This window comes from Bombus terrestris, chromosome 9, assembly GCF_910591885.1.
Source record: "Bombus terrestris chromosome 9, iyBomTerr1.2, whole genome shotgun sequence".
Taxonomy (NCBI): Eukaryota; Metazoa; Arthropoda; class Insecta; order Hymenoptera; family Apidae; genus Bombus; species Bombus terrestris.
The window spans coordinates 17567267-17580976 of NC_063277.1; the positions used below are offsets into that span (position 1 = coordinate 17567267).

The 13710-nt window shown below is 34.9% G+C and overlaps 1 protein-coding gene across 1 annotated transcript; it reads right to left on the reverse strand.

Annotated features, from left to right (window-relative positions):
* Positions 1-1766: 1766 nt before the first annotated feature.
* On the reverse strand, positions 1767-13582 carry LOC100645839 (MFS-type transporter SLC18B1). Its single transcript, XM_003397980.4, has 8 exons — positions 12738-13582; positions 7272-7367; positions 5869-6159; positions 5294-5414; positions 4985-5208; positions 4644-4819; positions 4097-4265; positions 1767-3305 (listed from the first exon to the last, which is right to left on the reverse strand). Exons 1-8 carry the CDS (start codon positions 12846-12848, stop codon positions 3006-3008), a joined length of 1488 nt encoding a protein of 495 aa, XP_003398028.1. The 5' UTR covers positions 12849-13582; the 3' UTR covers positions 1767-3005.
* Positions 13583-13710: the final 128 nt, after the last annotated feature.

The following is a 13710-nucleotide window of genomic DNA, read 5'->3' on the forward strand; positions in this document are numbered from 1 at the left end:
GCGTCTGTTAATTTGCCTATTCTAATTCGTATCTATCGTTTTCTTTGACATTCCTTTTTCATCTTATCAATCTCTCAGGCCTGATCGTTTATCACTTCCATGTTTATTACTTCCACGTTTATCTCCTAACGTGGTAGAGTAAACTAAGAGTGGTAGAGTAAACTAGACTAAACTTTGATTGAACTTGGTGACAGATCGGTGACAGAATCGTGACGCACGATTCAACGAGCGTCTGCAATATTTAATGGCGGAATAAATTCGCACGTGCCTCGGGAGAAATGCCGCGTCACGCGGAGAACAGAGTAATTTCCGGGCGAGTCGATGCACACCGGCGAATAGAAGAGAACAAAACAGAACCGAGTGGAATACATAGCAGGGAATACAGTCACGATTATAAGCGCGTACGTGTTGCTTTACGAGCTGCGAATTCGCGCGGGGGTGACTCGCTGGCGAAATTTACGATCGAGTTATCGGACGTCGAACCGGAAGTAGCGGGACGCGACGCGTTAGCTGTCGTCTTAAATCAGAAACTACCGGTGCACACGCTTCGATAATAGCAGAGTGGATCCAGTACAGTAGACTTTGAACATTGGATAAAATTACTGTTGATCGAGAATTGTACGTATCTTGTCGATACTTACTGTCGCGTCTTAAAACAAAGCTATCAAACTTGTCAAAGTGACGTTTTCGCGATTAGATTAGAAGAAGAAAATTAGTCTTGGCCGTTTTTGAGAAAATTAATACCGATTTCTATTATTAGGTAGAAACATTACTTTCCTTTTCGCCGTGTCGACTTAATTGTAATTATTTGTACACAATTAAGATACCTACAGTTAAAGAAGAAATATACAAATTCAGTAACAGATATAACATAAGAATTAATCCACCAAAACCCATTAGTTACCCAATCACTTGACACGGATCAGATCCGCAGACTAAAAAGACATTACTCTTTAGATTTAAGCATTAGATTCAACTAGAATCAAACATACCATAAACACCTATTATCCAGAATTGATTGTAAAATTTTACCAAATAAAAAAAAAAGAAAATATCTGTATATCATAGACATGTAACAACATGTAGATATACATCAAAGGTTGGTAGTCATTGAGCGAGGTAACATCATTATGTAAGTGGTTTAAAAATGTAAAACTGGCTAAAAACCTGACTAAAAGAAATGTCTGTCTATGAAGTTATACTTGGAAATGTATCACTGTACCGAGAGTACATTATCCAACAGAATGAAATACAAAATAGTTTGACTTCTATAAATATATCCGATAGCAAGGAAACGCTGTTTAATGTAACTGACTACGTAACAATATCGTTTTGTAAAGCATTATCTGTATCTTGTAATAAGTTTTCAATTTAGTTGTAAAAGTAAAATAAGATGAGAACGGGGAACTAGTTTTACTTGGAACTCTGGATGACCAGTGCCGGTGAGGTGAATCATCGACAGAGAAACTATCGATTTCCATGGGTGTCGTTGCACATGCACGTGCATGCAGCGTCGCGCAAGCGGCGTCAGACCAGGATCGCTATTGTTCCAAAAGAATTCACATACGTGCGTGGGTGTGTCGCGAATGCGCAAATGCCTTGGAATTTTAAGGGTATGTAGAAAACGCGACACGTTACTCGCGATCGAGAGTGAAAATCAATGTTGGATGAAAGTCACGACTCGAGTTGCGTGAACGGCTACTTTTTATGAAACTCAACGTTTTATGTCGAGTAGAAGATTCGTCAATGACAGCGATACCAGAGAATATTAAATAAAAATGTTGTTTTTATTAATGATACGTTGAAATATAATTATTGTATGATATCTAACACAACCGAAAAGATATCATCGACGAAGTACATTAATAGCGATAACAATTAAAATTATGCGCGAGTGTATGTAAGTACAATCCTTTTGTAATTTGTCTTTGATGGTTTTAATGCGACGAAAATTCGATAGGAACAAACTTTCGTCGATATTAACCTGTTCTTTATCGAAAAGATTTTGTTTGTACATGAGATTTCCGTTTTAGGGTCGTGCCTCTTATTAACTGCAAGTAAAAGTCCATTAGCGACGATAAAAATTAAATTCTTTGTTAGGAAAATAATTATTTTCTAATCTATTGATTTATTTATCAGTGAAATGTAAGTAATTTCACTTCCTTTCAAAATTTTTCGTCCGTTAAAAATAGCTGTTCTCGATCGATTACACTTGACATTTAAAGCGTAGAAATGTGTCCTGCATCTGCATCCTGAGAATACTGTTTGAGACATCTGAGGCTAAATCTGCGTCTTTAGTAACCCTCGTATCCCTTCGAATCTGCCATTTCTTCAATTGGAGACGAATGACGGAAGGCGGAAGCGCGTTTATTTTTTTTCTTTCTTTACTCTCTCATAAAGAAACGACACATCCTAAATTCGATCCTTCGATAAAAATGTTTTTGACTCTTTCGTTGTGACGATAAATTCTTTTAGATTACTTAATAATCGAGTTTGATGAATTCGTAAGACGATTTCACACGCATAAGAATAATAAAAAGTTTCTACTAAGCAAATTAATTCTATTCAATGTATTTATTATATAAACACAAGTTAAATAAATAAGTATTATATTTCACACGTGAACCCATTTCTAAAGCGTACAATTTTTATAAAAAAGTTTTCTAAAATAACAAAACTCATATCAATTTCAAAGTTTCGACTGCTAATGTATAAAATTATTTCAATTATTAAAATTACCCTAATTCAAACATTTTTCAATAATTTCGTTCCCCGGCATCGATAACCTTGCGTTTCTTTTTAAACATTTTTTCTCACTAGTTACTATCTGCTATTCAACGAAAGAATCAAAACGTACCCCGCCCGTAATAAATCTTTCTACCCTCGTAAATACGACCGAAGAGGCTTTCTCAAACGTTGAGTTAGGCTCACGATGCTTGAGAATACTGCCGGCACGACCCTGTCCGAGATTTTCCTGTCCGTGTGTCATTGAATGGCTACAGCCATCACGTGGTCAACTCTAGATACCTTTTCGTCTCGATCGAACCATAACTATGGGAATAACGGCCGCTGTACGATGCTCGGGACCAAGCACCGGCTCTGTTCGAATAACTGTTGCACACGATCAGGGAGTTCATGCCGCTGGGCCTATCGATCGGCACGCCCTGACCGCGAACATGACGATGACTTCCGCTCCGCGAACGCTCGCTGTCCGTCAACGGTATCCTTAAGTCTTCCGTCGCGTCGATCTCTGTATATGGTTTATGTCTTGAGCAGACGCTCAAGAACACTGCCGCCATCACGCCCTGAAAGATAACCCGAGAATTTTTATTTAGAATCGACCTGAAGATTGTTGTAAGGCAGCGTTTTCCATCTCTCCTTGAATCGCGACCATCTTTTATAATAGGTAAATAAATAAAACCTGTGATCTCTGCCTTCGAATTTAAGGAAGCAACATTTTGAATAAGACAGTGAGAACAGGTTAAAAATATTCCAGAATATAATTGTACATTTAATCTGTAAGGATTACGATTGCTAATTAAGATATGCACGATGTATTAAGATACGTATATTTTTATTTTCAAGAGAATGGAATTGGCCTTTAAATCTTTAAGATGTGGAAGATTTTCGCTTTGGGAAAAGACACGCACATTCTTTCAAATGATGCGTCATTCTAAATCATTCATTCACATTCCTCCTTTTAGAGTGTAATTCCGGCCGGCAAGGCCGCGCAATTTTTATCTTTTTCATCTGGGACCTATTTCTCAGAAATTTGCTCTGTGTTCGCAACGTCGTAATGAAGGTCCGAGTGTATAACAGTTGGGTGTCTAGAATTTCTTGGAACGTGTCGTTAAGTGTTGAATTTGATGGGGATTTGATTGGTGCGATTATTTTGATCAATTTGGAATCTTTTTTTCAGAAGGATTTCAAATATTGATATTAAAATTCAGCTTTGAGAGATCGTTATCAAATAATTAATAAGCTCCAAAGTTAATTTTTGTTGCTAGGGGGAGGAGGAAAGTTTTAAATTTAATTTCTATCACTAGAGAGGAAGGGTTTAAATTTAATCATTGCCATTAGAAAAATGATATCTTACCACAAGCATGTGAAGAAGCACGATGAACATAGTAGCATTTCGAAATCCAATATTGTCCAATAAAATTCCTGCTACGCTTGGACCAATAAATGCTCCAAGAGCGAACGTGCTGGTCCATAGTCCACTGATTAGGCCGTAGGTCTCCAGATTATTTGAAAATCCGTATTGTCTAAACATTACAAACATCATTTTCAGTAATCAAGCCACAATAAAGTAGTTATAATTTCTGTTCAGTGTTAAAAACTTGAACTACAAATCTTAATACACGTAATTCATTACTAATTTCTTAATTCTAACACTTTCTACTAATCTCAATTTAGTTTTCACAATTCCCTTTTCAATTTCAAAGTTACAAGCACTTGAGTTTACATTTTTAAATTTCTGTATTCTAAAATTTATTCTAAACGCAGAATTTTAATTGTGATTCTTCACGCACAAGAAAGAGTTCAGCTATGTAGAGCTAATACCCATTATTAAAAATAACCGTAAATATATCTAAATGCAAACAGATAAGATAGAGAATTAATAATTTGTTATGTTAACGTACATCGATGTCCTCAATGCATCCGTGAAACTGGCAACCAGCTGTGCAGCCATGCCTAAGCCGTGAACTACCAGACCACAAATTGTCATCCAAAGCGTAGTCGAACACGGTATGAAAGGTGCTGGACCTACCAAACAGAATCCTACAACCACGAGAATGCATCCAGCTACGGTGGCCACCTGAAAATTTAATTCAAATTGAAATTAAATCACATAGGATTGAAAACTACGAATGAGATAAGTCGATGTAGAAAATGGTTAAATACAAGGAATTTAAATTAGCGAAGATCGATTAGTATTAGAATGGTGATTAATGAATAATTAGTGCAACATTTCGATAGTTACTTTTGGATGTGAATGCTTATCGCAGAGCCAGCCCCACGCAGGAGCGGTAATGGCATAAATGCCACCGTTAATGACAAACATTAAGCCCAGAACGATAGGGCTCAAGTTGAATTGCCTCAAATGTGGCTCAAGGGTAGCTTGTAAAAATCCTATGCTCATGCTCGTCGCGATTATGGATGATGTGGCGATCAGTACGCCTGGAATTCTCAACGCTTTCGTCACGCCTGTAAAAATATTTTAAATTCACAATATTTATCTGTATCTTTGCTATTTTTTCTCTTGTATAATAATTAATTGTTAAGACCTTACCTATTGTACTGTGAGTTGCTTCGCTGTTGTTAGGGTGAACTGGTAGGATAAAAATGGTCATAACTGCAGTCGTAAAGAGGGCTGATCCTAAGACAACGAATGGCGTTGTATATCCACCGACCTGTATTGAAAATAGTGACAAAAAGATTACATACCCTTTATTCATATATCGATTTTTAATTATCCAATTTAATAGTCCACGTGTATTCTATTAAATTTATTAAACTTTTGGAATAAGAGAAAATTTTGATATTCAATTAGTCGTTACAATGATACTTATTCGTTAAAAGGACAAACAAAATATCGAAACAGAGAGCGTCTAATATTCTAACATACAAACAAGTTCTGTATGGTCCACTTTTTTCTCCGAGTATCACTGTCTCCACTTTCTTCCTCATTATTTTAAGTTAGAACCGCTAGATTTTAGTTAAGGCCATTAAACCAAGGTCTTAATCTTGACCATTCCGAGGAAAAAGGATCAAACATCTTCGAATAATTCACAACGTACTACCCTTAATGGATTTAAAAAAAAACAGTAGATCGATAGAAAAATATTTGGAAGCGCATTGGTCTACCTGATAAAGGGCACCGCCAACAGTTGGCCCCACAATGAGACCCAGACCAAAAAATGTCTCCAAGCTGGCAAAGGTGGTAGCGACGTTATCCGGGAATTCCTTGGCGATAATGGCGAAGCTGGCGGTGAGAAATGCCGCATTTCCTATAGCCTCGACGATTCTAATCACGAACGAAAGGACTATAAAGGGATAATGGCCGTTCACCTTGTCCAGCAGACCGAAGAAGATGGCGCAGGTTCCTGTCGTTAGGATGCCGCCGTTGAACAATAGTTTTGGTCCGATTCGATGTAACTAAGCACGTGAATGGCAAATAATGCAATCAACGTTGAAGTACTCGAGGAAAAGTAGATAAAAGTAAATAAAAAGTTAGACAAATATTCTAGTATGTAGGTAATGCAAGTAAAATCCATTTCCTCTAACTTCCTTTTAAATCGTAAAAATAGAAAATATGATGAATAACAAAAATCTAAAATTATATCTCTAATTTGATTTTCTTGTTCGTCAAAACAAATTATAAATCAGTGGTTACGCGTTTCTCTGGTTTCAACACTGAACTAAGCATAGTTCAAAGCGAAAAGTAGATTTGTTATGAGTAGAAATACGAGTAGCTATGGTGCAAGTGTTTTGGTAGCTGACAGGCGATATTTTATCGTTCAGACCTTTTGATCGCGTTATTCTTTTCTTTCTTACCGATGAAGATACCCTTTTATTGAAAAAGGAACTTTTTCTCCGCAAATACGATAAGGAGGAAGGGCATTTACAGCTGTCTGTACAGATTAAACGATTGATTAATTTTAGAAGGTTTCTTTCTCTCGTTCATTTTAATTTAATAGCTTTATTTAGACCCATGAACGCGATCGTCCGGGTATTTCGTCAGAATAAAGGAAAAAAACAACGCTGATAAAAGTGACCGCCTAAAAGTAGGCAATCTCTGACATCTAAGTAAACGAAGCTGTCATCATTTAGGGTCTCGTATCTTCCTACATTTTTAAGACTTTAGGATTTGAAGGAAACAGACTTGTTCACTCAATTGTTCTTTTTTCAATCCTTGTCAATTTTTCGAACCAACGTCTCTCTTATACACATATACATTTTGAATATGCTTTCTCAACTATAAGTATAATTTATATATAAATCTAGTTTCTTTCTCTTTGTCATGGCAAAAATGAAACCAGTGTAAAATTTCTCGAAAATTCGCAAAAGTTTGACTAAACTTTCTGTAAACCAACTAAAAGAAAAAGATTTCGTAATAAAGAAAGTAATATATTTGACGAGTAAATTCTAAAATTGTAAATATAATAGAATGAGGATTTTTTTATATATTTTGGTGTATAATAATTAACTGTTATAAATATTATCCAAGGATCAATAAAAAATTATGGCATAATAATTATTTTACTCACGTATTGTCCATAAACGGGACTGATGATAAAGACGATGAACTCGAAAATTCCAAAGACCAATCCATATTCTGACGGGGATGCTCCTTTTTTCTCAGCCTGCGAATAAACATATAAGAAAATGACCAATTACAGTCGATCGAAGTATAATAAACGCGTGCAATTTTTCATATAAATTTTTGATTTTACGCGAAGGAATACGAAATGTTAAACGATTCCGTGTTATTGCTACGCATGTCGTCGCATTATCACGCATTCGACTGCAATTAACGCTGGCCGTGATAAATGCCGATAAACTTTAGACACTTCACAGCAACAGAGAATCACGAACGTGGATAGGAAACGATTTCAGAAAGCAAGGAAATCTTCTGCCATTGGGTTTTTAACAGTAGGCTCGTTGTCGATGATGCCTGGATCGAAATAATAACTTTTACAAGAAATTCTATATTTTTCATCGAGATAGAGATTGTAAAATACGAATCATACGAAGACTTGAAAATTTTTAGATGGTTGAATGCCAGGGAAAGCTTCCATGTTCCTCGAAAAATAATAAAGCCTAAATTATTCGAATAAATCTCAAAGTATCGTATGTATATAACATTTCAAAATTATATATATATACATAACGTGTACGATTTTATGTTACACTTTTTCGACGTCTTCTCACATCAAAATCATCTTTACCTAAATATAGCTTGATAAAATATTCAGAAAAAACATATAATCTTTATGCCTCAAAGTTAAGATTAATAAATTTAGAGTACATGTAAGTACATAAATATATTTAAATTGGACGATTAGCTTAAAGAAATTTGTACTCTAGACGATGTAGCTATTAAATTAATCAGAATGAGATAAGGAACAGTATTCAATGAAACTTACGAGGAGAATTTTGCTATGGTTATCAAAGCTGATGAAAATTCATGCTTGGATTGGTCCATTTGACTTTTAGTCGAATGTTTGTCCTCCACTTCGACGAATAATCATCTGTTATACGCATGTAATCGTATGACACGGTGTCTTGTCCGCCACGGGCAAATTATACCTACCAGGTCGTAAAAACGATGGATCGGTCGATGAAAATGATCAAAGTTAATTTTTAAACGTGTGTACGTTGCCCTGTTGCTCTTTCATTCGTGAAATCCTCGTTTGCAGAGTATTAATCGTTGTAATAGGAGGTTCTAATAATAAAAAAATTCGTTGATCGACAAGAATCGTGTATTTCGCGTTACAGGAGTAAATAATATGATTAGGATGCGTTAAATCCTTGGTTTGATTTAGAAACGTAGACAGCAGATTGTGAAAAGGATATTGCTTTCATAAATTGAAAATTACGTCTATAAATAGATATTTTTCTATTTCAATGTTATTTATACATTTCATAAATTTACTTCTCCCAATTCTTTAACTTTATCCTTAAGGCAACGGCGCACTTGCAAAATGTTATTTTATTTTCTCTTTTAATAAAATTCCCATAAGCATGCGAAACATCTTCGGCGTTAAAGACAGAATTAATTTGTATTCATTTGTATCTATGTGTTAATCGTCATTAAAACGAAGCTCGTTGTTAGTTACTTCCTTGTATCTAAATTACCATTCATATTTCTCTAACATGTTCGCAAGAGATAATTAGAATCTGCACGTGCCGTGTTGTGTACATACGATTGTATTCTAATTAAAGTGTTTAGAACACGTACACTGGGATCATGCGCACATATGTGTAATACTATAATGAAGACTTCCTGAAAATCTGGAATAGAGATCAAAACACGAATTATCTGCCTTCATTATGAGTGCAGTGTATTCTAAAATAGAACTCTAACAATAACAAGAGATAACAAAGAGAAGTAATTTTTACTTATAGAGGATAGCATAATTACAAAGATACGTAGCAGGAAGATATATGTTACATATATTACATATAACAGTGTAACTTTTTAGCCTACAAATTATTTAATTAAAAGAAGTCGCTCATAATTTTCCTTTTAATACTTATAGCTTACTTTTTGTGCTTTTTATGCTAGTTATCAGAATATTCAATCTAAGATCATTTTTCAGTACGTGAATATCGTTTAAAAAGGGACTGGAAAAGTAGTTGAGAGATCGATACAAGAATAGAAATCTGGAAAAATGGGCAAGTAAATGTTTACGTTAAATATCCAAAAGTCACATCACTGTAATATGCATATAACGATGTATTTTCATATAAGCAAGTATATTTACTAAAGTAATAAAATAAAAGTAGAATTTTACTCGATAAATCAATTTTTACGATTTAATCAGTTCCTAAGATGTGAAAACGAAGAATTAGAAATGTAAGAAAGACCGAAAAGAAAGTTCGTTAAAGAAAAATTTTTTTTTTCTACAAATACAATTAGAAAACAAATTCTGTTCTATTCTTTGGTGCGTAACATCATTAGATAATTTCAATGTAGAATCGTACATAAAACGCTTAGTGTACGAGTATGCGTCATAGATAGCTCTCGCCCTGCCTGAGATGTGAATCATCGAAAAAATACTCGAAACTGTTATTTCAGTATTCCATAATTAGCAGCGTCTAACTCATGGCTAATTTATTTGTGGCACGACCGATTATCATTGCAGAATTATCATTTACACGTAAGCTTCGCATGTTTCATGGCGAAAATCCTTTTCGCAGTTACTTTGAACTATCCTGTTTGCTTCAAACTATCTTACATCACCTGCAAAGATTTTAATGGATACGTGGATTTTAATTTAATCAATTTCTACGTTTTAATCTTGTGAAATTTCTTAATATCAGATTCAACGTTATAATCTTCGAAGTTCCTTAAGCAAGTTCGAAATTATTTCCTCCAATTAGTGTTATATAAAATATAAAGGTGATTCATTGATTTGAAAGAAGAAAATGACGAGAATAGACGATAGCTTTGTTCGACTTGCGTAAAATGGAAATTTCTAAGCAGAAAATCAAGAGCAGTACAAAAGTTCGTATATTAGTTTATTATCAGAAAATCTCATTAACATCTCTAGTTATAGAGATTTAAACGTTTATTTCTGAGATTACAGTGCGATACACTTGTGCATTACACAATTCGTTTACTGCATGATCCGTTTCAATTCACATACTGGGAAGTTGCTGTTCTACTTTCTCAAAAATTACATTTAGCGCTATTCAGTTTGAATCATTGAAAACAGGGAACAAAAATTAGTTCTTTTTTATAACCCTTGAATTACTGTATTTGTATTATTATTTAGTTCTATACTTGGAATAATATTCAACCAAGAAGCAATCAAGTCAAAGAATAAATCGTGGATTTTATGTTATCAGTGATTATCAAAGGCAACATTTTAATTCGCGTCGTATCTCTTGAATCTTCACATCTAAAATTTGTATTTTCCTTAATTTTATAATATATAAACAAAGAATTACGAGATATGTGGAAGAATTTAGGAAAAGTAACATCACGTGAGCATTAGCAATGATCGTGGCCAGTTTCATCAGGATTTTCTTAATATTTTTTCCTTGATTGGCGGAATTTGCTTGTTTTTAATATCGAAGAGTCTCATTTTGTTAATCCAAATATGTTTGGAGCGTAAACCTCAGATTAAAGTACTTGAACTTAATATTTGGACACAAAAGAAAGCTCTTGTATTTAAATTCGTAAAATTGAATAATTCCTAATATTTCAATCTTTCTTAATTAATGTTATTTTCAAATAGAATCGTAGCCATTTAAATTTAATAGTTACGGGATTATATGTCGTATCAAAATGTTAACAATGCACAAAACAGTATTTTTTTTTTTTGCAACATTTTAATTATCGACGATACAATTTTAATAGATCAATGACCTCAAAAGACAATTTCGATAATTTAGATAGCATTACAATTTCCGTGCAGCAAAAGAGAAACTTCCACGTTCGCTGTATTCCACGCAATTTGTTATTTTGCATATTTCTCTTACAATCTTTTTTACCAAGCATACGAAGAGTGTAATATAATTTACGAGACTTAAACCATCATTTCTCTTTATGAAAGAAAGATTACTTGTTTTCGAGCAGGATTACAGATTTATTTATAAATATTAAAAAAAAAATTGTAGTATCGATAAACTTTCAAATCTGACTGACGTAAACGACGCCACAACGAGACATTTTTACGTCTACATTACACAATTTGTACGATCTCCATGAACCGTACGCGCAAAATTATTTCAATAGAAATTGCAATTTTATTAAACGATGCTTAAACGCGCGAACAATATTATCATAATAAAAATTCATCGAATAAACATCGATGTCAAAAACTGGAATTATATCTTCGCATTTTTCAAACACAATTGAGTAAATTAATGACTCGACAGATCATGCATGCTGCATTAATTGGTAATTGCGTCCCGATTTATGTTAGCCTGTCACTGACGATGAGATTAATTTCCCCCAAACGCTTGAATCGGATCGAACAAACTTCGTGTATTATCAGGATAATTTAAACGATCGCGCATTCTCAAGGACTATCCTCGTAGTTCGTATTCCTCTATTTTTATGTGATTAATTAACTACGTTATACAATTCTGCATAAACAACGAAATACGTAGGCAAATCTCGTCAGGAAACGATGATATTTTTCATTTTTTTGCACTATGTTTCTGAATGTTTCGCGACAACGTGATTCTTGTTTGCAGAATTATTGTAGATTTTTCAGCAAGCGTCGCGTGGATCGCGCTTATGTTTCTTAATGAACCACGTAAATTGATAACTCGTACTCGAGCAACGATATTTAACCCTTAGCCAGACAGATCGATAAGCGGTGATTATTATGAAAAACGTTCTTTCGATCACAAAACAACTTATCAACGTACGCAAAATTTCTTTTCCTTGTTCGCGTCTTTTCAACGTTTTCTCGATACACTTTTCAAATGTGTTTTTCCAGTACCCGATACGCTTCTGTCGACACGGTTTGATAAAACAGATTCGATAGCGGCGAAACATCGAGTTTTAGGTTGCTCCTCGACAAGTTGAACGAATTTATACTCTATCGTTGTAACGATAATTTTCATTTATAGCATCGAACGCGATCGTAGTGTTATCGTTTCGCTAAGACTCATTGATCGCAATTTGATATCTTGTACAAACGCGAGTAACCTCGTAAACGCAATAGAATTTCAATAACCGTACGCTACAATGTTTTATTACTTGCTCTATCAATTAACAATAACGATACAAATTGAAAAAGGTTAGGAATAACATTTTGTAAGAAGAAACTAGTTACTAACTCGAAAGAACAATTATTTTCAATTCGTTCGCTGATAATAAGGTCAACGAAGTTGATTTTGATTCACGAATGCGTTTGATTTACTTAAAAATGGCGTCCAAGCAAATTGTTTACAAACAATACTAAACTACAATGGTCAACATTTGTGTTCTCGCATGTTCCACTCGAACGAAAATAGAAATTCCCTCGATTTCCTACAGTCATTTCACTCACCTCCTGCGGATAGAACGGCGCCTGTAGCGATACACAAATCGCGTTCGCGAAATCGGCGATGCTGATGACAATCAATGTGAGCCATTGCCTCTTGGTGAATTGAACCATCATCTTGGCCTTCCTTTCCCAACAACTTCCTTCGAAGGACAACACCAACGGCTTCCACGATCCTCTGTCTCGACGACTCGCGCCTTACAAATCGTCTTCGTCACGTTGCATCAGGAACCACCAACACCAGACTGACCGTTGGTCGTTCGGCTCACCCTTATCACCGATTTGTCGTTGCGAACGACGAGCGTACGCGAACGTGTAACAGTTCGTTCCCGGTTTGATCCCGAAACGCTTGTGACTCAACTACCCAAGGAACCAGTTACTTTTCAACAAGGGAATCTTTGGCAAGCAATAGAAGAGACAAAGAGGGAGAACGAAGAGGGTCAAAGGTCGAACGATACGCATTCTACCAGCCTACCACCATCCTAATTTCCATTATCAGCAAATATTAAACAACCTCTACGTTTCGTTTCTTGTTTAAATTGCTTCATGATCGTGCTAATAGATCGTTGGTCGACGTATGAACGAATTTTCTTCCTTTTTTCTCTCTTCGGCGATCATTCGTGGACGCAATAAGGGGATTTTTTAGCTTTCTTTTTTTTTTATCGAAGATTTGCGGGAATTCTTAGGGAATATGATTTATTCGATATAGCGACGATAACGATGATTCATTATTTTTTGTAACAAAATACTAGTTAGATGTACCGATAAAGGAAATGGAATTAGCGAAACCTTCGACGATTTTTGTCTTGATTTCTATGTAAGTACGCTACGCGGAGAAACTTGTTGTCTTGTTAATTTAAGAAACCTTTGGAAAATGAATATGTTTGGTTATAAACTATAGAAGAAGTTTGGAGGTGATTATCTTTCGTGATGGTTTGTGAAGTATCGGGAAAGAAAATTTGATTAGTCGTTCGATCAA

Excerpts from the sequence above, each read along its gene's own strand:
- LOC100645839 (XM_003397980.4), bottom strand. The coding sequence starts at position 12,848 with ATGATGGTTCAATTCACCAAGAGGCAATGGCTCACATTGATTGTCATC. Across the intron at positions 6,160-7,271 it reads GTCCCGTTTATGGACAATAC|TTACATCGAATCGGACCAAA; the intron begins GTGAGTAAAATA and ends TCACGTGCTTAG. Across the intron at positions 5,209-5,293 it reads AGCAACTCACAGTACAATAG|GCGTGACGAAAGCGTTGAGA; the intron begins GTAAGGTCTTAA and ends ATATTTTTACAG.